The following is a 22,284-nucleotide window of genomic DNA, read 5'->3' on the forward strand; positions in this document are numbered from 1 at the left end:
TATTTTTTTTCTTATAACACAAGGGCCTACTAATTTATATATTACTAAGTGACCGGTCCGCATCTTGTGCAGACATAAAAAATTCAAATTATGGAATAAATAATGTATAGTTTTAGAAGTAATGGATTTTATATCATAATAATCACGGTCTTTGGGAGAAAGCACAGCCATGGAGAAATGTTGGTACTCCGCCTTTGATATGGACGAGAGGGAACAAAGTAACTTCAGTCTCAAGATGCAGCTATTGTGTCCATGTATAATTGCAACGTCCAAAAATAATTTGTGTGTTTAAGAAGATACTTTCATTCAAAATATAGAATAAATAGTGTATAGTTTTAGAAGTAACAGATTTTATATTATCACTAATTAGAATTGTATTGTGTATTTGTTGTAATTATGTATTTTAGGTGAATAATATTATTATGTTTAAATTCTTCGTAAAATTTATATAGACATATTAAAATAAAATATAATAAAATTCAAAATATTATCCATAAATAATATTAATTATGAAGTACAATTCTCGATAAAGAAAACAAAATCCATTAGAAACCTATAAAAAATTATTAAATTTTGTAAGCAATTGGACGGGTTAACATTATTTAATAGATTTATAAATTTCTAAATTTTATTGAAAAGAATATAATATAGTTTTTCCACAGACGGATAATCTGAACATTAATATGACATATCTATTTTGTTAGGTTCGAGCTCTGAAACTGTGCGGAAAGTAGATATCTCTATGATCAGACGACAAAGTTAGGTTATACAAACTTTTTAGGTTGAAATATGTGTTGTTTTTTTTTTGAAAAAATTGAAATATGTGTTGTTATATAAACGTTTTTATAAATGGTGTGTCCGTCAAGTTAAATTTATATATGTTACATAAATTGGCTCCGTAAAATTATTATGCGTATATCATCTACCCATATTTACTCATAATCATAAATTTGTCATCAATTGTCATTAATAAAAAAAAACTATTTACCAAGTAAAAAGCCTCAAAGTAAATATAAATGATTGATTTTACTTTGATATTAATTCTGAAATCTATTTACTTTCTAAATACAATGATCGACATCTGATCTAATAGGTAGAAACACAATTAATTTGATATCTTCATAAATATTGCTTGAATTACGTATTGGCCAAGTAGTTTTTAAACAGTTTTAAGAAAGATACTAGATTATGGTCCGTCCTTAAAAAGACGGGTATATTTTCTTGTTTTACATTTTCTTTAAAAAAATATTTTTATATTTGTGTTTTTATTTGTATAATATATTTTTAAATAATTAATAAGGAGTTTTAATAATTATATTCAAATAGTTGGACCACACCTATATCAATAGATCATATTCCTGTTTTAATAGTATTGATAAAACCTCTAATATAAAAATAATAAATGGTGTTTTGTTGTTGACAAAAAAAATAAATGGTTTATACATGTATTAAGTTTAGATAAAATTATTGATAAAATCATTCTGAATCGAAATTGACTTTTTTTTGTTCATAGAATGATTCATGTTTTGAAATATAGAATGAAACTTATAGTATAACAAATCAATATCCTCCTTTTTTTTTGTATTTCAATTTTTTTCTTTTCTCAAGATTATGAGTATTGTTACATGAGCTAAATATCGAAAGAACCTATTGATTTAAATGGCCTAAAGTTATAGTTTATTCGATTTTAATATCTTAATATATTATTAACCAAAACTTCTAATTTGAATTAAATATATTATTGATTTAACATAAAAGAATAATATAATTAGGAGAATAACACATTAATATCATTGGTTAGTATTGTTAGACGTTAAAAGAAAACACGGTTTTGGAAATATTGGTTTGCTAGATTCAAATTAAAATTGGTATTAAAATTAAATATCATGGCAGTATCTATAATATCTAAACTAATCAAAAGAATATCAAAAATGGAACGTCAACAATGACATTTTCTTGTAAATAACTTCAAAAATTAAGGGCAGAATCTTTACTTTAAAAGTGTAGATAATGTTGTTTGCGTTGACAAAAAAAAAACATAAAGTTGTTTGCAACTAATATGATATCAACTTCCGAAAGTTAACTTATTCAAAATAAGGCAAGTTAATAACAAATGAATTAACGAATGAGGTACATTAAGTGCAATTACAAATAAACAATACTTTTATTATATCAATTTATATTATCTTTTACCTTGTTCAGTTTCGTGATAAGAAAACTTATTCCAATTATTCAATATTTAATTTAAAATATTAAACGAATTAGAATATGTGTTTATATGATATTTTATTACGAAAGCAATTAGAGTATGTCGTTGTAGCTTCGGAAAAAAAGAGAGTTGTTGTGTTTTTGTTATCCTTATTTTGTTTACTTTGCTTGTATAACACTATTTTCTAAATAAATGAATAATAATTAAAAACATGAAAATCTCAAAAAAATTAAACAAAATATAATCGAAGACATAATAATAAGTAAAAAGACGACAAAAATTTTAAAAATAACAATCTTCAAATCTTAAATTTTGGATTCCATCTTAGCTTTTGGATCCCAAACAAATTTATGAACGGTACAGCCATGGGAATACTTAAGATTTATACCATCATAATTTAGTTTGTTATTCTCCAACCAATCCATCCACTTTTATTTACGTTGTCATCAAGGATATTGACTGAATATTGTTCTTTGTATGTAAAAGTCATCATATTATGATATTGATGTCAATAATAAACCAAAGAAAAAACCACAATCTAAAGAGAGAGATTTTATTCAAAAATCAAGCTTCAAATTTTGATTCCAACCCTAAGCAAAAATAAAGAGTGCATTTCAGCAAAAATCAAGCTTCAAATTTTTTAAGTGTTCCATATACAACATTTAATTCATCCACAATCAATTTTCTAAATCAGCCAAGACAGTTTTCAAAAACGTACTGTATCATTGCGTTCTTCAATCACTGGACGCTTGCTTGATCTTTGGCATCAAGAGAAGAACGCAACCTCTGATTCGTAACCCTAGCCCTCACCAGAATCACCAATCGGTACTCGAGGAAGCTGTTCTCGGAACAGTGAATGAAGCTCGGTCCACCGGAATGAAAGAAGACACTATCTGTTCAGTTCTCTAGGAAGCAGTACTCTATAAAGCTCCGTCGACCGGTTCTCGAGGAAGCAGTTCTCTGATTTCTCTGATTTTGATCGACCTTCATTCACTGTTCCGAGAACTGATATTACTGATCCACCTCTCGAACACCTCTTCGATTCACCATATCAATCTAATCCCCAAATCCAATTAGAATGATCAAAGGGAAACGTTGAAAAAAATCCCAAACTTTGGTTCTTCTAATCGACAAAAGAGAAAATCGTAGTGTTTTTTTCTTTATTCCTTGAGAGTGTTTGGAAATGTAAATTGAATAGTTCTAGGTTAAATCTTTCCCTATGATTTTTTTTTTTTAAAAAGAAAAAAAATTATCAAAAATCAACCAATAAGATTAAGAGAAATTTTCTGAGAAGCTATGTATGTTTGCTACCTATTGAGAAGTCACTAAAGTGACTTCTCTTTTAATATGTAGGGGGACTAGATGACCGGTCCGCATCTTTTGCAGGCATAAAAAATTCAAAATATGTAACACAAGGACCGACTAATATATGTATTATTATAGTTTCATCACCTTTGAACATATACAAACTACTTTTTTCTCATCTGGTAGATTATATTAACTTGAACAAGTGATGATTACACAAAGCCAGTAAAGGTAATCAAACCTTTTTGGAGCCATAAGCTGATGAGGTGATGGACACCCTCCGGAGACACTGATTGGTACAAACATTGAAACCAAAAACTAGATTAAAAGATGAAAACAAAGTTGAGGAGGATGGTGAAGGTACAAGATAGGCTGCGACAAAGGTGAAGCTGACTGGACACGAACGAAGATATGAGAGTGAGAACAGAGCACACCTACTGTACTGAGTAGCAAGATAACTCCAAGAGCGCTTCCACAAGTGAAACATGCTCCAACACGGAATTAACGAGAACTCAAAAGCAATAAACACAGGCTGAGAAGAGCAATGAGATAGACTGTAAGCACATGAACATCACCAACACATAAACTGAATCTGGAGAGGTTAGAATCCTTAACCATCGCCGTAAACACCCTTCAATCCCAATTAAAACTCGCCATTGGACCTTGAGTGGGTTCTCCACGCGCCTCATACGCATCAACACCCCACGGCGAAGCCTATAAAGCTTTCCGAACACAACTTATTCAAACAACAGGTAACTGGATAAAAACCACTCCGAATCCATGACAAACACTCACCAGACGGCAATCGATCAACAAAGAAGCTTTGGCTCCGCTAAACAGCTATCTTCTCAAGATCCTCTCGTAACTAAGGATGAAAATGCACATGCACTGATCATCAAAGCTCAAAACCATCGAACAAGACTCCAATGAAACGAGACATCACTCCCAAGTCCAAGCAAGACGCCAAACCACCACCGTAGCTAAACCTCATGCCCCCTCCCGATGGCCACCAAACACAGACACTGTTAGGGTTTGAGCCTCACCTGACAGAGAAAATTGGGACACAAAACCCTAAGCCAACTAAACCAACCCCCTACAGATCCTCTAAAGCTTTTACAACTCACTTTCACTCCAGATTGAAAGAGAGAAGTCTCAACTCAAAATCTGAAGACCAGATCTGAGTGACTGCATCTTCTCCCATCACCAGAGCGTCAGCATATCACCGCAGGAGAGAAAGGCAGGCAGGGGCAAAGAAACCACGACCGACAGAGCCGTAATCGACGCACGCGCTGTCACGGCCAGAGAGAAGAGAGAACGGCAATATCTTCAAGGGAGAGAACGGCGTTTTTTATACAAACTACTTAATGTTGCAAAAAGAGTTGTACATAAATTTAATCTATCAAAAATATACCAACAAATAATATTTTTAAATCATACACAAATAGTTTTAACATACACAGTTGTAGAAAAAAAAAACATTCTCATTAAAGAATAAAGTTAGTAGTTAAACATGAACAAAATGTCGTTCTAAAATGAAAAAAACATAAAAACACAGATATGTGATATATTAAACATTATATATCTATAGTATTGAAAATATATAAGAAAATTTGTCATCTTATATGGCAATTGTTAATTGGCCATCTGACAGTAACGAGGAATTTATTAAGGCGTAATATGAGATGTGATAATTATTGCCCAAGGTGTGGTGAACCAGAAGAATCTGTAACCCATGCTATATTTGAATGTCCGCCTGCTCTACAAGCTTGGTCACTATCATCAACTCCAACGAGTCCGGATATTTTTTCAGCACCAAGCATCTACACGAATATGGATTACATGTTCTGGCGAAAGAACAATATAATCGAACCAGAACAAGACAGGGACCCTTATCCTTGAATAATCTGGTTTATCTAGAAGGCTCGGAATGACAAACTATTTAGGGGATATATAAGGATCCTCTGGAACTAGTGCGATATACTGAAAGTGAATATCAGGCTTGATTTGATGCAAACGAGATGGTACCACCAGTGATACAAGAGAACAATGACGAGGAACCCCAAGTCATAAGCTTGGTAATATTTGCTTGCTAAATGGATCATGAATATCCCATGATCAATTTAGTGGATGTGGATGGGTCTACATGGATAGTGGTGGGAACACTCAACTCATGGGAACACGACATTTCCCTAGACGAGAATCAGCTATGCACTCGGAAGTAGAAGCACTGCGATGGACGATGGAGAATATGCTTCAACATTCGACATGCCAAAGCTTCAGAACATACTGCAAGGAGCAGATTGCTATGATCAAGAAATCTTACGCTTGGCCAAGCTTTGTCATGGAATTGGAGAGGATAGAGACGCTACTGATATGCTTCCCGGATTTCAACATTTCTTATGTTCCTCGAACGCGCAATCAGTTTTAGACTTTTTAGCTAAAACAGCTAGATTTTTCCATATGAAGTTATATTTTATTGGTTATTTTATTCTGGTCTGGTTACCTAGACTACCTCAATTTTGAATAATAGAATGGTTGTTTGCCGTAAAAAAGTATAAACTATAAACTATTCATTTATATAAATAAAAAGACACCTGTACGGACGTGCGGATCAAAAAACTAGGTAAAAATTTAAAATAAAACAATTTCTCAAATATTTCATCGATAATGAATTCGATATAAGAATTATAAAGAAAACTTATTTTAATAGAGCAGATTTAGAATCATTATTTGAATAACAAAAGATTTTCGTTGGATTTAAACTCTTTTAAAATCCATCATTGAAATAAACCCTGTGTAACATGGGCAGCCTCGAAATTATCAGAGCCGATTCCTTTGGGCGACTCTTGTCGGTCAACAACATCAAAAAGGACTACGAGAGAGGCAATAAAGGCATAATCGATGTTTGGTTTAACCGTCACCGAGAAACTGTCATTTCCAGATAAAGCGGTATGCCGCGTGTGCTTCTTGTGCTGCATCTGTTACATAGATACACAACATTCAGTTTTACCACCAAACCGAGTATTCAAGTATTTTTTTTGCCAATTAATTTTGGTTTAGTAGTGTTGCAAATGTGAAGTTTATTGTTCTAACAATTCATAAACACATGGTCAACCAACCAATTCACATATAGGCTAAGCATATGTTTATTCTGGATAAACTGAACAGAACTAAAGTAAAAGAAGTTGATTTGAAAACAATCAAAATCGGTCCTAACATATATAACACCGTGTTAAACCAACTCTGAACCATAACCGGATATAAAAAAAAAACAAAAAAAAAACACTATTTACTCTTAGGCACGTGAGAGGATAAAATAATTGATTAGTAGGATATAGGCTGGGTCCACCCGAATGATTAACGTGAAAAAAAGAAAAAAGAAAGAGAGTGAGTTTACTTGGGCAACAATGACGTCAGATCCACCGGCGTAGACGACACAAGAGCGTTCGAGCCAATTCGTCCCTTTGACTTTGAAATCGCATGTCTTCTCTTCATTGTTGTGACCCAAAAACACATCGAGTTTCGTTGTACGCTGAACCATCGACGATCTTTTCACCGTGTAGAGCATATCACGCTCTTCCGTACTCCCTCCTCTAAATACTTGCCACCTGTTATGCAAGGTCATCGTCTGCAATAAATTTAATTTAGTTAAACCCGACTATACATAGTAACAACATACGAACTGTTTTTTTTTTTTTTTTTTTTTCAAACTTAAACAGTTCGTAATTTGTCTACGAACTGTTTAAGTTGTGTGTGTGTTTTTTTTAATGAGTCTATGGACCTTCTCTTTCATAGTCAAGACCGGAGATCCAGAACTATCCAATAAGATCATCTTCTTGTGAAGACCAAAACCCGGTTTTTTCACCTGGAACAGCATGTTCCCGTCAACGTCACCTATAACGAAGTTACCGTACTGTGAAGCAATCTTATCCCGCACCATCGCCAGATCCACGGGGTCCGGAACACAAAACCTTCGATCCACGATCACCGACTGCGCCATTTCTTTTTTTCTTCTCCTAGAAAAGGTATTACTATTGTATAATATGCTCTCTCTATCTTTTTCTGCTTTGGTGATCAATAGGTCTTCGTGCCGAGAAGATGAGCTTACTCAGGGGTTTAATATAGTCTACAAAAAAAAAGAAAAAGGAAATCTGCATCCAGTATGTTGACTATAAACGGTCTACACCCATTGTTTTTGAGATTATTTTATTTTTGTCGTCAAATATCATTATTGTAGATAGTTGATCCAAACCTAACATAATTATTAGTGGCGGCCAGAAACTTATTTTATTCCAGGCAAAATATATTAAATATTAATTACATTTGAAATTTAATATCTAAAACCGGTATATTATCTAAATTTTATTTTAAATGTTTTCTGAAAATATTTCACGGATATTAAAAGATTGATATATAATAAAAATTTATTTTAGCAAAAAGGCTGAAGAATAAATTATATCTTAAAAATATTGCAGAAGCATAAGTTTTGATTTGTTGGTAAAGAAAACATTTTTATAGTACAAAAAGTATAATTATGAATGGTAGCTTTAGAAACTATAAATTGTTTGCTTTATAAAAGAAAAAAAAAAGAATGAGATTTTTAACAGGGACAGACACAAGCTATTATCATTTTGTATATTTAGGCCTGACCGGTGTAATCAAAGCGGTTTGTTTGCGGTTGCAGATATTTTTGGATGCGGATAGTTGCGGTTTTAAGCATTTTATAGAAATTTGTATGACATGGACATCAGTTAGAAATTAGTGAGTTTGTGAGATACTTATGACTAGTTAACTACCAAATACAGCAGGAGTTAAATAATAAATTAACAATATTTATGTTTTTATATAATTATAAAAATATTAAAAATCATAATATTATAAAAAATATAAAAATTATATTTATAAAATTATACTGTTAAATTTTAAAATTAGAGAAAATAAAATTTTAAAAGTTTCACAATATAAACTAAAATATAGTATATACATATATTAATATTTATGTTATTTCAATTTAAAATTTTATTTAATATTCTTATTTTTACTTTTATATTTTTTTAAATATTACCCTTCCGCAACCACCCGCAAACGCTAATTGGAACCAGTTTTTAAATTTAAAAGGTTTAGAGCGGTTTAACTGATTTATAGTGTTTTCTGTGATTGTTACAAAACGCCATCAACCACTATTGACATCACTCAAATTATCCTAAGGAATTGAACTTTACTTTCTAAAATAAGAGATTCAGTTATAGTACTTAGGGATCGAATCCATAAAGAGCGATGACACACAATAGATTCTAACCAATGGTGATTAAGCTAGGTAAATAGTATGAAAGCAGTAAACAAGCAAAGCGAACAAGGTAGTTGATCAATTGATTGATTGTTTAAGGTTGTAAACAATAATAAGGAAACATTGAATATAGGGTTTCATGTAATCCGGATTATAAAGATATAGAAGCTAAAGATGTGTTTAGGATATTTTAGAACTCAAACTTTCTAAAAGCATCTCCAAAATAACCTCTATAACTTTAAATATAGAGTTTTAGTCTATAAAAAAACTTCAAAACTTCAAATTTAGAGTTTTGAGGAGTGAAACTTCATATTTAAAGTTTCATTATTCAAAACTTTAAATTTAAAGTTTCATCTTTTTATTTGCATTGTGGTCCTTACAACCAACTATACATTACATTTATGATTCTTAAATATTTTTTGTTTACCGTTTTAATTTTTAATCTCATTATTATTTCATATTTATTTTTTAAAATTGAAGTATTACACATAATATTAAATTAAATAAAATTTATATTATTTTAAAACTAGAGTTAGACAACAAGAGTATTACAAAAGAAACTTAATAAAATTTTCTTTTTAAATATACCCTAATCAAAACCCTAAATCAATAAGAGCAATTCAATTGAAGAATATCTCTAACATCTTAACAATTCTATAGTTTTGGCTAATACCCTAATAAAAACCCTAAATCTAAAAAGTGAATGACTCAGACATAATAAAGCAAAACATAGCAATAATCTGAATAAACTGCATAGATATAATAAGGTAGAAAAATTGGAGTTCCAATACAAAGCTCTAAAGAAGTCTTGAATCTTCTCTCCAAACTAGTAAAAACCTTAAACTGTTTGCTGTGAAAATATGAAAAGTAAAGAAAGCATATAAAAGATTGTATTGTTCAATATAAAGGCAGAGCATATAATTATTAGGTTAAAGTTGGCAAGGCTATTTATGTAATTGTGTGGGACTTGGGATATAAGTCGGCTGGAAACCAAATCGGGCCTTGCATGCTTCGTCGTTGATCGACGACATGTGATGTTTGTCGATCAATGTTTGACTCCTATGTGGACTTTGTACTGGTACGATCGCAGCTACGAGTGTTTTCTATTTCTATCTCCAAAATCACCACATTTCTAAAAAACATACATGAACCTGTAGATATCTAAAAAGATTTTAAAACACAATAAATAGATACTAAAACACTTATATTCCATGGATAAAAACTAGTAAAATTATATCAAAATATCAACCGCAAAAATTGCGTTTGCGGGTGTTAACGGAAAAACCAGTCATGTATTTAGTATTTGGTTTGGTTCGTTTAGATAATAGAAATTTAGATTTGTATTTGATTTGTTAAAAAAGAGTATTTGTAATTTTAAATACTTGTTAAAAACATACTTGCAAATTACTTGTTTCCCTTTGTGAACTATTAATTACAGTACTTGATAATTATTTAATAATTTATTTGTATATTTTAGTTACTTAAATTTTGCACATGAGATTGAGAAAAAAATAGTTAATTAGAATTCCAACTTAACACTTTTACTTTTATAATTAAGAAGTTTTTATTTTTGTTTTTCATTTATTTTAAGTCAATATAAAATAATATTAAAAGACAAAATAACACTAAAAGACAAAAAAAAAGAATTTTTCTACATCCGGCAGATAAAAATTAAAATTCTAAAATATTTCTATAAATATACAATTTTAGTTTCATTTATTACTGTATAAATGAATTATTATATTACTTTTTGTTTTAAAATGAAAATGATTAACAAACCACAAACAGAAAATCAATAATACTAAATAGTTTTTTTTTTGATGAAATTTCAAATTTATTGATCATGAGTAGAAAAGAATTACATTTACAAAAGAATCAAGGAATGAGGATTAAGCTATGGAAGAGAAAGAAAAAAGAAAAATAGTAGAAACCGAAAACTGGTTTAGCTTGTGAGCTGAAACCAGCGTTGCAGCAGTCCCGCGTGCTTGTGCTGTGGCCCGTACTTCAGTGAGACAATTCTGTTCCTCATCGATCTGTCTATAACCTTATGCATTTGATCTGTAGTCGTCCATTTGCCCTGATATCGTCTTGAGTTACGCTCCCTCCATATGTGATAGATGACTGCCTGGAAAATCAACTTAAGTAGGATGGTGTCGAGTTGACTCGTCCTACTTCGTTTGATCTCATTCAGGGTGATAGACCAGTCAGGGTTTGTTCTGCGCCCAAAGAGTCCTCTCACCAGTCCTTCACACACTGTAAAAGAGTAGGGACATGCAAAGAAAAGATGGTCCCTGGCAGGGGTGGATGTAGGATGAAATTGAGCTGGGGTCACGCATAAAATTTTCACTACACATATCTTTTTTGTTTGGGAGCAATCGAATGTCAAACTATTTCTTAAGGAAACTAAAAAAAGTAGACGGGTCACGTGACCCCGTTACTCCTTCTCTCCGTCCGCCCCTGGTCCCTGGTCTCATCCCGTTCTCCACATAGTCCACAGCCCTGTGTGATACCCCAGCTCCTCATCCTGTCTCCCGTGGATAGTCTATTTTGTATTGCCAGCCAAGTGATAAACGCGTACCTAGGAATGTTTTGGGAGAACCAAACGACCCTGCACCAATCTACCTTTGGCTTCTTTCTTCTGATCTGCTCCCATGTGTTAGCCGTAGAGAAACTGTCCTTATAATCATCCTCCCCCTGCTTCCGTAAAACCAAGTCGCTTCCCCTGTCCACACTTGGAACTTGCTCCGCAAGGATCTGATTATACAGAAGCTGAAACCGCCTGCTTCGTTTGTTCCTCATACTCCATCCGTCTCCAGAGACAGCATTACAAACCAGTTCTTGGCGAGTAAGTCCCAAATACGTAGTGCCAATGGCGCCTGTGGCATCTATCAATTTCCCTACCCCCATCCAATTATCAAACCAAAAATGTGTAGTAGCACCATCTCTGACCTCCACTCTCATAAACTCATAAGCCATGTCTCTTAATTTAAGAAGTTTCCTCCACATCCATGAACCCTTTGTATCATCTCTTACGTCCCAAAAAGAGCTCTGTCTTAGCAGATAATATTTGATCCAGCATACCCACAGTGAATCAGATTGCGTAAACAACCTCCATATAAGTCTCAAAGCATTGGCTTTGGAGGTATCTCTCAACTTTCGGACCCCCAGACCTCCCTCTTCTTTAGGGTAACACAAGTCGTCCCAACTCACCTTAGCCTTGTGAGTTTGAGTTGGTGATCCTGACCAGAGAAAGGCGCTACACATACTCTCAATTGTATCCAAACGCTTAGCAGGTAGGATGAAAGCAGAACTCCAGAAATTTACCATACTCGTGATGACCGATTTGATCAACTGTAGTCTTCCCGCAAACGATAAACTCTTATTTGACCAGCAGAGCATCTTCTTTCTGATCTTGTCAATTAAAGGCTCATAGTCATGAGGCGTTAGGGACTTCGTAGTAAGTGGCATTCCTAGATATCGAATGGGAAGGTTTCCCACTCCTATTCCGAGAGCTTCTGCCTCAGTGATCAACTCCGATCGATTACTTCCTGCTATAAAGATTTGCGACTTAGCTGCATTGATATGGAGGCCAGACATGCCTGCATAGTCCTTCATTACATCTATAACCCCCTTTAGCGATTCATAAGAGCCATCTGTGAATACAATGATGTCATCTGCAAAGCTAAGGTGGGTGAGGTTGATACCTTCACACTGGGGGTGATAGGCGAACTTTCCATCTTCAGCCGCTTTATTGAGCAATTTTGAGAGTACATTACTGAGTATAACATATAGATAAGGCGACAGTGAGCAGTCCTGCCTGATTCTCCTTGCACTTGTGAAGAAACTAAATAGTTTTATTTCTTTTAATAATCATTACTTCCTCCGTGTCATTTAATTATTATTTTAAATTTATACACACATATTGATAAAACATATGATTTTGTATATTTTTAAAATAAAAACACAATTATCTATATATCTAACTATATTTTAACCAATAGAAAAATAAATTAGAAATTTTGTTAATAAATTTTAAAATGATATTTATTTTAAAATGTAAATTAAACTGAAAGATAGGAAGAACTTATCTTGCATTTACAAATGGTATACATGGTTTCTTCACATCCTATCAATCATCTTTTGAGCAAGTTGACTGGGAGGTCAAAGACATCGAAGACAACAAAGAAGACTTTTCAGCAACTTGTTATCTCTCTAGATAAAATAAGACTTCATGCATCTAGGAAACAACCCAGCATGTACGCACCGACAAAGAAAGATCTTTAACTATTTTTGTTAAAAAAAAATATTAATTTGAAAAATTTGCCGATTTTACAATGAGGTAGAGAAATTATAATGTAAATAGCTTTAATAATGATACATTTCCAAATAGGATGTACTTATCTATATTATTAAAATTACAGTTTTGAGGTTCTAGGGAACATCCATATCATCCAAAAAAATCTCTCGAAAGATGCTACGTGGCATTATTAAAAAACAAAAAATAATTAATAAGTAAATATAAAATATAAAAAAACAATAATAAGTAAATATACATATAACAAATAGAAATATTATATTAAACATATATTTTAAATAATGTATATTTTACATTTTAATTATTTCCAATTTTTTTTTTAAAAAATGGTAACATTACAATATTAGTAAATATTACACTAAATATATATTTGAAATAAAATATAGTTTTATATTTTAATTATTTCGAAATATTACATCTATCTGAAAAAAGTAAGAAAGTTAGAATAAATTAATATAAATTAAAAATTAAATATACAATATAAGAAATAAAAATATTACATTGAACATCTATCAGAAAAATAATTAAAAACAAAAATATTACACTAATATTTATGCCACGTGTATTATTATTATTAAAAACAGAAAATAAATAATAAGTAATATTTATTATTTATTCCACGTGGTATCATTATTATTAAAAACAAAAAATAAATAATAAGTAAATATACAATATAAGAAACAAAAATATTACATTAAAACAAGAAAATTAGAATAAATAAATATACAATATAAAAAAATAAAAATAATTAAATATACAATTAATAAATATAAAACGAAATTAAATTTCTATATGGAAAATATACAGTAAAATAAATAATAAGTAAATATATAATATAAGTAATAGAAATATTATATTTAAAATATAACATAATATTAGAATAAGTAAATATACAATATAAGAAAAAATAAATAATAAGTAAAATATAAGAAATATAAATACGTCCACATCATTTTTTCGTCCACATCATCGAAAAAAATTCTCACAAAAGATGCCACGTAGTGTTATTATTAGTTAGGCTAATTACCAAATTATTGTTAGATTAACTTTAATGATTTCAATTATGAAATCTAACCCAAATTCATAATCTAGATTTAGATTAATTCAACCCTAACAATTACTTGGAGAAGAAGAAATATACTAACCTTTAATCTTTGCTTAGTGAAGATAACTTGAAATCAATGCACCAATTGATTTTCTCTATCCTTAACCTTTCACCTTCAAGATTCCTTTGATGGAGAGGAATCAAAAGTCTTTTTCTCTTTTGATATTGTTTTTTCACGTTAAAAAATTTACAAAGGAGGAAACATGTGGTTTATATAATTATGTTAATGGTTGTGATGGTAATGGTTGTGATGGTTCACGACAATTACCATATAACCACTTTTCTATGCAGCCACCTTTCTATGTAACTCCCACTTACGTGTATATAGTATCATCTTTATGTAGTTAATATTAAGTAACTACAAATACTATATACCCATGTAAATAAACAATAGAGAAAAACATTAATACTAAAATGGTAAGGATAGAGGGTTATCAATACACCCGAATTCTAATGACTTTAATCGAAACCGATCCATCACAGTATCGTCTTTTATATTAGAATCTAAAAACATTAATATGAACTTGATCTTTATATTGAAGCAATAGATACATAGGTCATATAGAATATAAAATATTCTTACATTCTCCCACTTGACCTTTGTATTGTCTTACTGGTTCAATAACTTTAATGTGCACTTTTACATCAAGTTCGCTTGATCTTTACTAAAGTTAGAACTGATCGAATCATGGCGGTTGTATGTCATTTAACCGGCATAGTCCCTTCCATGTATCACAAACCAATTTGAACTTTATTTTATCTTTACATGAGACAAACATTTATTCTCAAAAATAATTACAATATATTATCTTTGAACCATATATGTGTACACATACTTTAATGATAACATATTTAATCAATCAGAAACTTAACTTTAATTGAATTCCTAGGTGTCAAAACTTAATGAGCATTCCATAAATATAATAGCAAGGCTTTATCTATAATACCCATACGTTTTAAATGGCCATTGAACGCCTTGGGTGGTAAAGCTTTAGTTTGCGGATCCTCTATCATTATATCCTTTCTTATGTGCTCAAATGATACTCTATGTTTCTGAAATTTCTTCTTTAACATACAAGTACTCTCACTTAATGTGCTTAGCACCCTTCCAATACTTGTTATCCTTTTCCAAAGAAGACAGCTGCGAAATTATCACCATAAATTCTCAGCGGCTTGACTATAATTAATGTCGACAATCCGAAGCCCTGAGATAAATTTTCGCAACCTCCATACATGAATTGTGGCTTCAAAGCATACCATAATTCAGCCTTAATAGTGGAAGTAGCAATGACAGACTGCTTCCCAGTTCCTTTATATTGTTTCCTCAATTAATAGGAACAATAGCCAAAAGTTGATTTTATATCAAACCATTTGGCATGATCTGAATCTGAATATCCAATTACTTTTAACTGATTGGATCTCTTTTATGTAAGCATGTTCTAGTTGGTGCCTTGCAAGTACCAAAAGATCTTTATTTGCAGCGTTCCAGTTGTTCATTCCGGGATTACTTTCATGGTTCATTCCGAGACTACTTTCATATCGAACCAACTTTCCAATATCAAACTGATATCAAGTTGAAAATTTCTACATCTCCGATATAGTTCAAACTCCCAACCACTGATGTCTAAGGAAATCTTTTTATTTCTTTACGCTCCAATTCATTCTTGAGACATACTTAAACTTATCCCCCCTTCTGAATTGGAGCTATTCCTACGGAGCATTTTTTTTTTTTTTTTATAAATAATATTATATCTCTCTAAAATTTTATTGATATATCGTTTCCGAGACAAACTCAACCATCATTGTGATCTAATGAAATATTTATATTCTGATCACATAAGTTGTCTCCCCATATCTTTCCTTTCAAAGTTTTTAGAGAGATATTACTTTATATCATGTAACATGCATATGTTATTTGCAGCAAGCAAAAATTACATCAACACATAAGACTAATACCACAAATCTTCTCCCACTGACCTTAATGTAGATACATTGATCACCGATCATCTCTACAAGACCATATGACGTGATGGTATCATTAACCTTCAAATACCATTGTCTGGAAGCTAGTTTTAGTCCATATATTGACTTTCTCAGCTTACACACCATATTTTCTTTTCATGCGGCCATGAAAACTTTATGCTAGTCATATATACTACTTCCTCAAGCTCTACATTCAAAAAAAATGGTCAGACATCTATCCAGTGAAACTCAAGATCATAATGAGCCACCTAAACCAAACAATTCTAAGAAATCCTTCTTTTAAACTAGAGAGAAGGTCTCTTTATAGTTGATGCCATCTTTTCTGGGTGAAACCTTTAACAACAAGGCGAGCCTTATATTTTTCAACATTACCTTTCGAGTTATGTTTAGTCTTAAAGACCCATTTACAATCAACGGTTTTGAAACCATTAGGAACTCTACTAAGTACCAAACTTTGCTATCACCCTTAGATCTATCTCTTTGCGGCATCAAAACTTTTCCAGAATTGTCACTTTCCATGGCTCTTTGGAATAAGATAGAATCTTCATATATGCTCAAGTCACATTCATTTTCAATAGAAACCACATAGTCATTTGATATAATAGATCTACTTTCCCTTTCAGATCACATAAAGTTACTTGTGGTTCACTATTCTCTACTTGAATTGTGACAAGTTCATTGACTATATATTTTAGCTAGAGAGATTGGTGGATCCTCATATTGTGCTAGTGTGTAGAAACAATTATCTCAGGTGAAACTTCAGGTGAAGGAACTTCAACCCACATTTCATTAATGTCCACCCTTCTTAGTTCACCACTCCCACTAGTTTCACCATTTTCAATGAACCCAGCTTTACCCGATTCAACTATTATCGTACTATGGTTAGAACAATAAGAATTTTTACTCATTTGATTCTTTCAGAATAGCCAATAAAAATCCATTGACAGTCCTATAATCAAGTTTCTTTTCATGTGGTTTATATAACCTTCTATCTGCTGTGCAACTCCTTACACATAAATGCTTCAAACATGATTTCCTTTCCGCCCTCAGCTCATAAGAGATCTTAGGAACTGTCTTTCTAGGAACTCGGTTCAGCACATACAAAGCAGTTCTTAATGCATATACCCACAATGAAAGGAGTAAAGAGTAATTACTCAACATGCTCATAACCATCTCCATTATAGTACGATTCCGCCTCGCATCTACACTATTCTGCTAAGGAGTATTAAGCATATTGTGCACAATGACTCTACTCGTAAATAACTTTCCATAGAGCTCACCACCTCTATAGATCTCACTACTTTTACTTTTCCATCTAACTGGCTTTTCATCTTATCAGAGGACATCTTTAGGACATCCACAAACTTAGACATTTCATGCAGTAGATAAGCATATACTTACTGTGAGAAATCATCAATAAAGATGATGAGGTTCTTTTATCGCTTCATGAAGGAGCATCGAAAGAGCCATATATATTGGTGTATCTTAACCTAAGAAGTTGAGTGCTTCTTGTGGCTGCTTTCTTTATAGTATGTTTAATCTGCTTTCCTTTAATGCACTTTACACATACATATAGGTCACTAAAATCCAATTGAGGAAGAATTTCACTCTTCACCAACCTCATCCTTTCTTTGGAAATGTGATCTAGTCTTTGACGCCACAAGAAACCAAAATTTCATTAAATATGATACACTTAATGCCTCTAATTTCAACCACCAAGTATTACTAGAAGTTTCAACAAGATTCCTTTCATAGCAAACAAAAACTTTAATGTTTACTTTCTTGTCGAAACAATCAATCTTTTTAGGAAAATCCTACTAGATGTGTCTTATTTTATTGCAAAATAAACACTTTATTTCCTATAAGATCTGACTGAGCCTTCTCAAGAAAAGATTATCCTTCCTACTTGGGATTAGTTTGCTGCTACTAGCTTGACATGTGAGATTAGCAACTTGGTCTTTCATCTTCCTTGATCTCCCTTCCTCTTGAATCAACATAGCCTTTTCCTAAAGTTCCATTATCTTTACTGGTGTTGTAATACACCTGAAACTTACTAAACTCAAGAGGTATAGAGTTCATGATGAATTGGACCAGAAACTGTTCATGCACCTCCTTTCCCAAGGTCTTTAACTTTGTAGCCAAATTAAACATGTGAGTCACATGATCATGGATTAGCTGGGACCATTCAAACATTTTCATAGTTTGCTCATCTATGAGACTTCCTACATTCGACTTACAGCCAACCCAACTATAAACACTCCTTAAATCTATTCTATAAATTCTTTCTCATTCTCTGTCTTAGGCATCAATGACTTAACCCTTTCTACCGTCATCAACCTCATTAAGTTCAAACTCAGCCTATTAGATTGCTCTCATCTCTTATACACCGAGACTTTTCACATTCTGAGCCATCTACCGTAATGGCTAAGGGCTCCCCATCAATTACTATGGTGAAGTCTAATATCACTACACCCAGTGTAAACTGGATATTTTCAGACCACTCACTATTATTGAGTCCATCAAACTTTACGACAGAGTTATCAAATGCAAACACATTTGATGAAGCTGCAATCTTTCACACATGCTTACTCTTTACTGCTTTGAAACTTTACTTCAGATTCTAAACTAAATATAAACTTTTAAGTTTGTATTTGAGTAACCTTTGGGCAATACCTATAACACAAACACTTTCAGTGATGCTAAAAAAAAAATACTTTAATAACTAATCATTTCAAACTCAAGTCAAATAGTATATTACCTTTGAGTATATATACTACCAACTAAAATAAGAAAATGACTAGTTCTTTTCATATTATTAACTATATTCAATGATCCACCTTTGGGTGATCTACTAAAATGTAGAAAATAAAATAACTGATCACTAAAACTTTAATGTCATTTATAGCATCTCTTTTATCATGATCAATCATATTATTATTAATTTTAATATTTATAAGTAAATAACAAGATCACTTTGGTGACTAACATGTTATAAACTATATAAAATATTAAATCAATAGGTAAATACATCCTAATATTATGTTATTATTTCATAACATAATTTTCTGTATTGTGTTAACATTTCATAACACAAATACCTATTAATAAAATGCAGCGGAAGCATTTTAACTAATTATATATAATATTTTAAATTAATAAAATATCTATATAAAATGTCCCAAACTATATGGACATCAAAACAACAAACCGGCAATACTATTTTATCACCAGTTCAAAATTCAAAACCGGCAACACTATTTTATGGTCCGGTTTATTTTTCCTCCTTACAATCTTTAAAGTCACAATTCTTAATGGTGACTTTTCACAAAATTACGCATGTAACAGTCACCGTAAACTTTAATACAAGACGATGAAAAACGCATATTAACAAAATTCCAGAAAAATACTTATTCATGCATGTGCCCTTACGTTTGTTGCCATGAAATTCAGATTTCACGTGGAACCTTTTAAACAAACAGCCATTATGCACACATGACCCATCGTGATTTTTAATAGATTTATTAATATGCATTCTTGCAAAATCCATTACGATACTTTTAGATGTAATGATTCCCTTTAATTACGATGTCAATTTACATGTTTATGAACACACATTAAAACGGTGCCATCTGTACATGTTCATAATCACGGAAAGGCACGTAACCTTGCATGCACATGTTCATTGTTAATACAGTGACGGCAACCGTTTCTTTGGTGACTCTCCATATAACACAATAAGACAAACAAACAATCAGAGTTTATTTAATCATTAACACTCGTTCATGTTTGTTGTGTCCACTCGTACATGTGTTACGTTTTCTTAATTATACTTTTCTACGCACTTTCATTTTCCAGAAAGTGTAGTTCTTAATGAAAAGTAGAAAGAAACCGTTGCCGAAACACAATGCGTTTGACATCTAATTAATTGGTCAGAACGATTCTTACGTCTTGCACTTATGCACATTTAATTAATCGGTCTTAACTAAATTTCCACAATACAACTTAATTCATCGATTATGAACACTCTTTAAAACGATTAAACCGTATATGTTCATAACTTTTCTCAAGTGCCTAATGAGTGAATTAATTAAATCTAGAATGGCTCTGATACCACATGTTAGATTAACTTTAATGATTTCAATTATGAAATCTAACCCAAATTCATAATCTAGATTTAGATTAATTCAACCCTAACAATTACTTGGAGAAGAAGAAATATACTAACCTTTAATCTTTGCTTTGTGAAGATAACTTGAAATCAATGCACCAATTGATTTTCTCTATCCTTAACCTTTCACCTTCAAGATTCCTTTGATGGAGAGGAATCAAAAGTCTTTTTCTCTTTTGATATTGTTTTTTCACGTTAAAAAATTTACAAAGGAGGAAACATGTGGTTTATATAATTATGTTAATGGTTGTGATGGTAATGGTTGTGATGGTTCACGACAATTACCATATAACCACTTTTCTATGCAGCCACCTTTCTATGTAACTCCCACTTACGTGTATATAGTATCATCTTTATGTAGTTAATATTAAGTAACTACAAATACTATATACCCATGTAAATAAACAATAGAGAAAAACATTAATACTAAAATGGTAAGGATAGAGGGTTATCAATACACCCGAATTCTAATGACTTTAATCGAAACCGATCCATCACAGTATCGTCTTTTATATTAGAATCTAAAAACATTAATATGAACTTGATCTTTATATTGAAGCAATAGATACATAGGTCATATAGAATATAAAATATTCTTACAATTATTACCAAACAAACTATGAGTCTAGCCCATAAAAACTAGGGATGTGCATTTCGGTTTAGTTTCGGGTTCGGTTTGGGTTCGGTTTGGTTTGGGTAATTTGAGTTTTATAGAATTCAAACCAATTAAAACCAAAATAGCTTTGGTTTGGGTTCGGTTTGGGTTTAATTCGGTTCGGTTCAGTTCGGTTTGGTTTAGATTTAGTTCGGTTTATATTATTATGGTCTAATTTGGTTCGATATAGTTTGAGTTGGTTATAAAATATAAAGGCATCAATTTTATATTTTTATTAAAAAATAATCAACTCATAAACGATAGAGTGAGAATATAAAAACTTATGCTACATGATTTTATATATAATAGTATTATTTGAATCTTATTTATAATTTTTTTTAAAGATATGGAAGTTATGAAAAAATGAATAATGAAACTTTAACTAAAATTTACGATATCTCAATATATAATATATATATATATATATATATATTTTTTTTTTTTTACTATATATATATATTAGATTATCGGTTTGGTTCGGTTTAAACCCAAACCAAACCAAACTGTTCGGGTTGAATAAAATATAAACCAATCGGATTACATAAAGAGCATGGTTTGGTTTGGTTCAGTTTAACTTCGGTTTGGTTGGTTCGGTTCGATTCGGTTTGGAAATTTTGCCCACCCCTAATAAAAACTATTACGACATGTATTAGTCGGACTCATTAAATGAATTATTACAACGCAAGTATCACTCCAGCGCACATTATTACTCTAGCCCATCAAATTATTACATCTCCAATTTGTCTTTCTTGCCACTCAAGCTAATTATTCTAAATATCATATAATATAAAAAGTAAATACAATATAAGAAATAGAAATATTAGGTTGAATATTTATTGTAATATCCTAATATTACCACTTGATATTAAAACAGAAAAAATTATAATAAGAAAAAAAGTCTAATGTAATATTTACATTTTTATATTGTAAATTAATTTAGAAATCTTAAAGTATTGTGATTACAAAAGTAAAAATATACATATTTCCATTTTATATTGTATATTAGTTTAAAAATGTAAAGCTATAACAACTTAAAATGTTAAACTACACATTCATATAAATATTTAGTGTAATATTTCTATTTTTATATTGCATATAAATTGATTTAAAAATGTTAAACTATTTTCACTTAAAAATGTAAAAATATACAATATTTCCATTTTAAATTGTATATTAGTTTAAAAATGTAAAATTATATTAACTTAAAAATGTACAACTATACATTTTTAAAAATATATATGAAAATGTTTATTTTAC

General features: G+C 31.2%; 2 protein-coding genes across 2 annotated transcripts; both read right to left on the reverse strand.

The window, feature by feature from the left end:
- Positions 1 to 6,064: 6,064 nt before the first annotated feature.
- On the reverse strand, positions 6,065 to 7,729 carry LOC108806779 (protein LURP-one-related 15). Its single transcript, XM_018578972.2, has 3 exons — positions 7,296 to 7,729; positions 6,912 to 7,142; positions 6,065 to 6,492 (listed from the first exon to the last, which is right to left on the reverse strand). The coding sequence occupies exons 1-3, from the start codon at positions 7,512 to 7,514 to the stop codon at positions 6,292 to 6,294; spliced, it is 651 nt and encodes a 216-aa protein (XP_018434474.1). The 5' UTR covers positions 7,515 to 7,729; the 3' UTR covers positions 6,065 to 6,291.
- A 3,493-nt stretch (positions 7,730 to 11,222) lies between these two features.
- LOC130495769 (uncharacterized) lies at positions 11,223 to 12,416 on the reverse strand. Its single transcript, XM_056987273.1, has one exon. The coding sequence runs from the start codon at positions 12,414 to 12,416 to the stop codon at positions 11,223 to 11,225; it is 1,194 nt and encodes a 397-aa protein (XP_056843253.1).
- Between the last annotated feature and the right edge of the window lie 9,868 nt (positions 12,417 to 22,284).

Source organism: Raphanus sativus, chromosome 6 (assembly GCF_000801105.2).
Source record: "Raphanus sativus cultivar WK10039 chromosome 6, ASM80110v3, whole genome shotgun sequence".
Taxonomy (NCBI): Eukaryota; Viridiplantae; Streptophyta; class Magnoliopsida; order Brassicales; family Brassicaceae; genus Raphanus; species Raphanus sativus.

What these genes read in the sequence shown, in the direction of transcription:
- LOC108806779 (XM_018578972.2), bottom strand. Translation starts at nt 7,514, where the DNA reads ATGGCGCAGTCGGTGATCGTGGATCGAAGGTTTTGTGTTCCGGACCCC. An exon ending in TCTTGACTATGAAAGAGAAG is followed by an intron (nt 7,143 to 7,295) that starts GTCCATAGACTC and finishes AATTTATTGCAG; the next exon opens with ACGATGACCTTGCATAACAG. An exon ending in CTGACGTCATTGTTGCCCAA is followed by an intron (nt 6,493 to 6,911) that starts GTAAACTCACTC and finishes TCTATGTAACAG; the next exon opens with ATGCAGCACAAGAAGCACAC.
- LOC130495769 (XM_056987273.1), bottom strand. Translation starts at nt 12,416, where the DNA reads ATGAAGGACTATGCAGGCATGTCTGGCCTCCATATCAATGCAGCTAAG.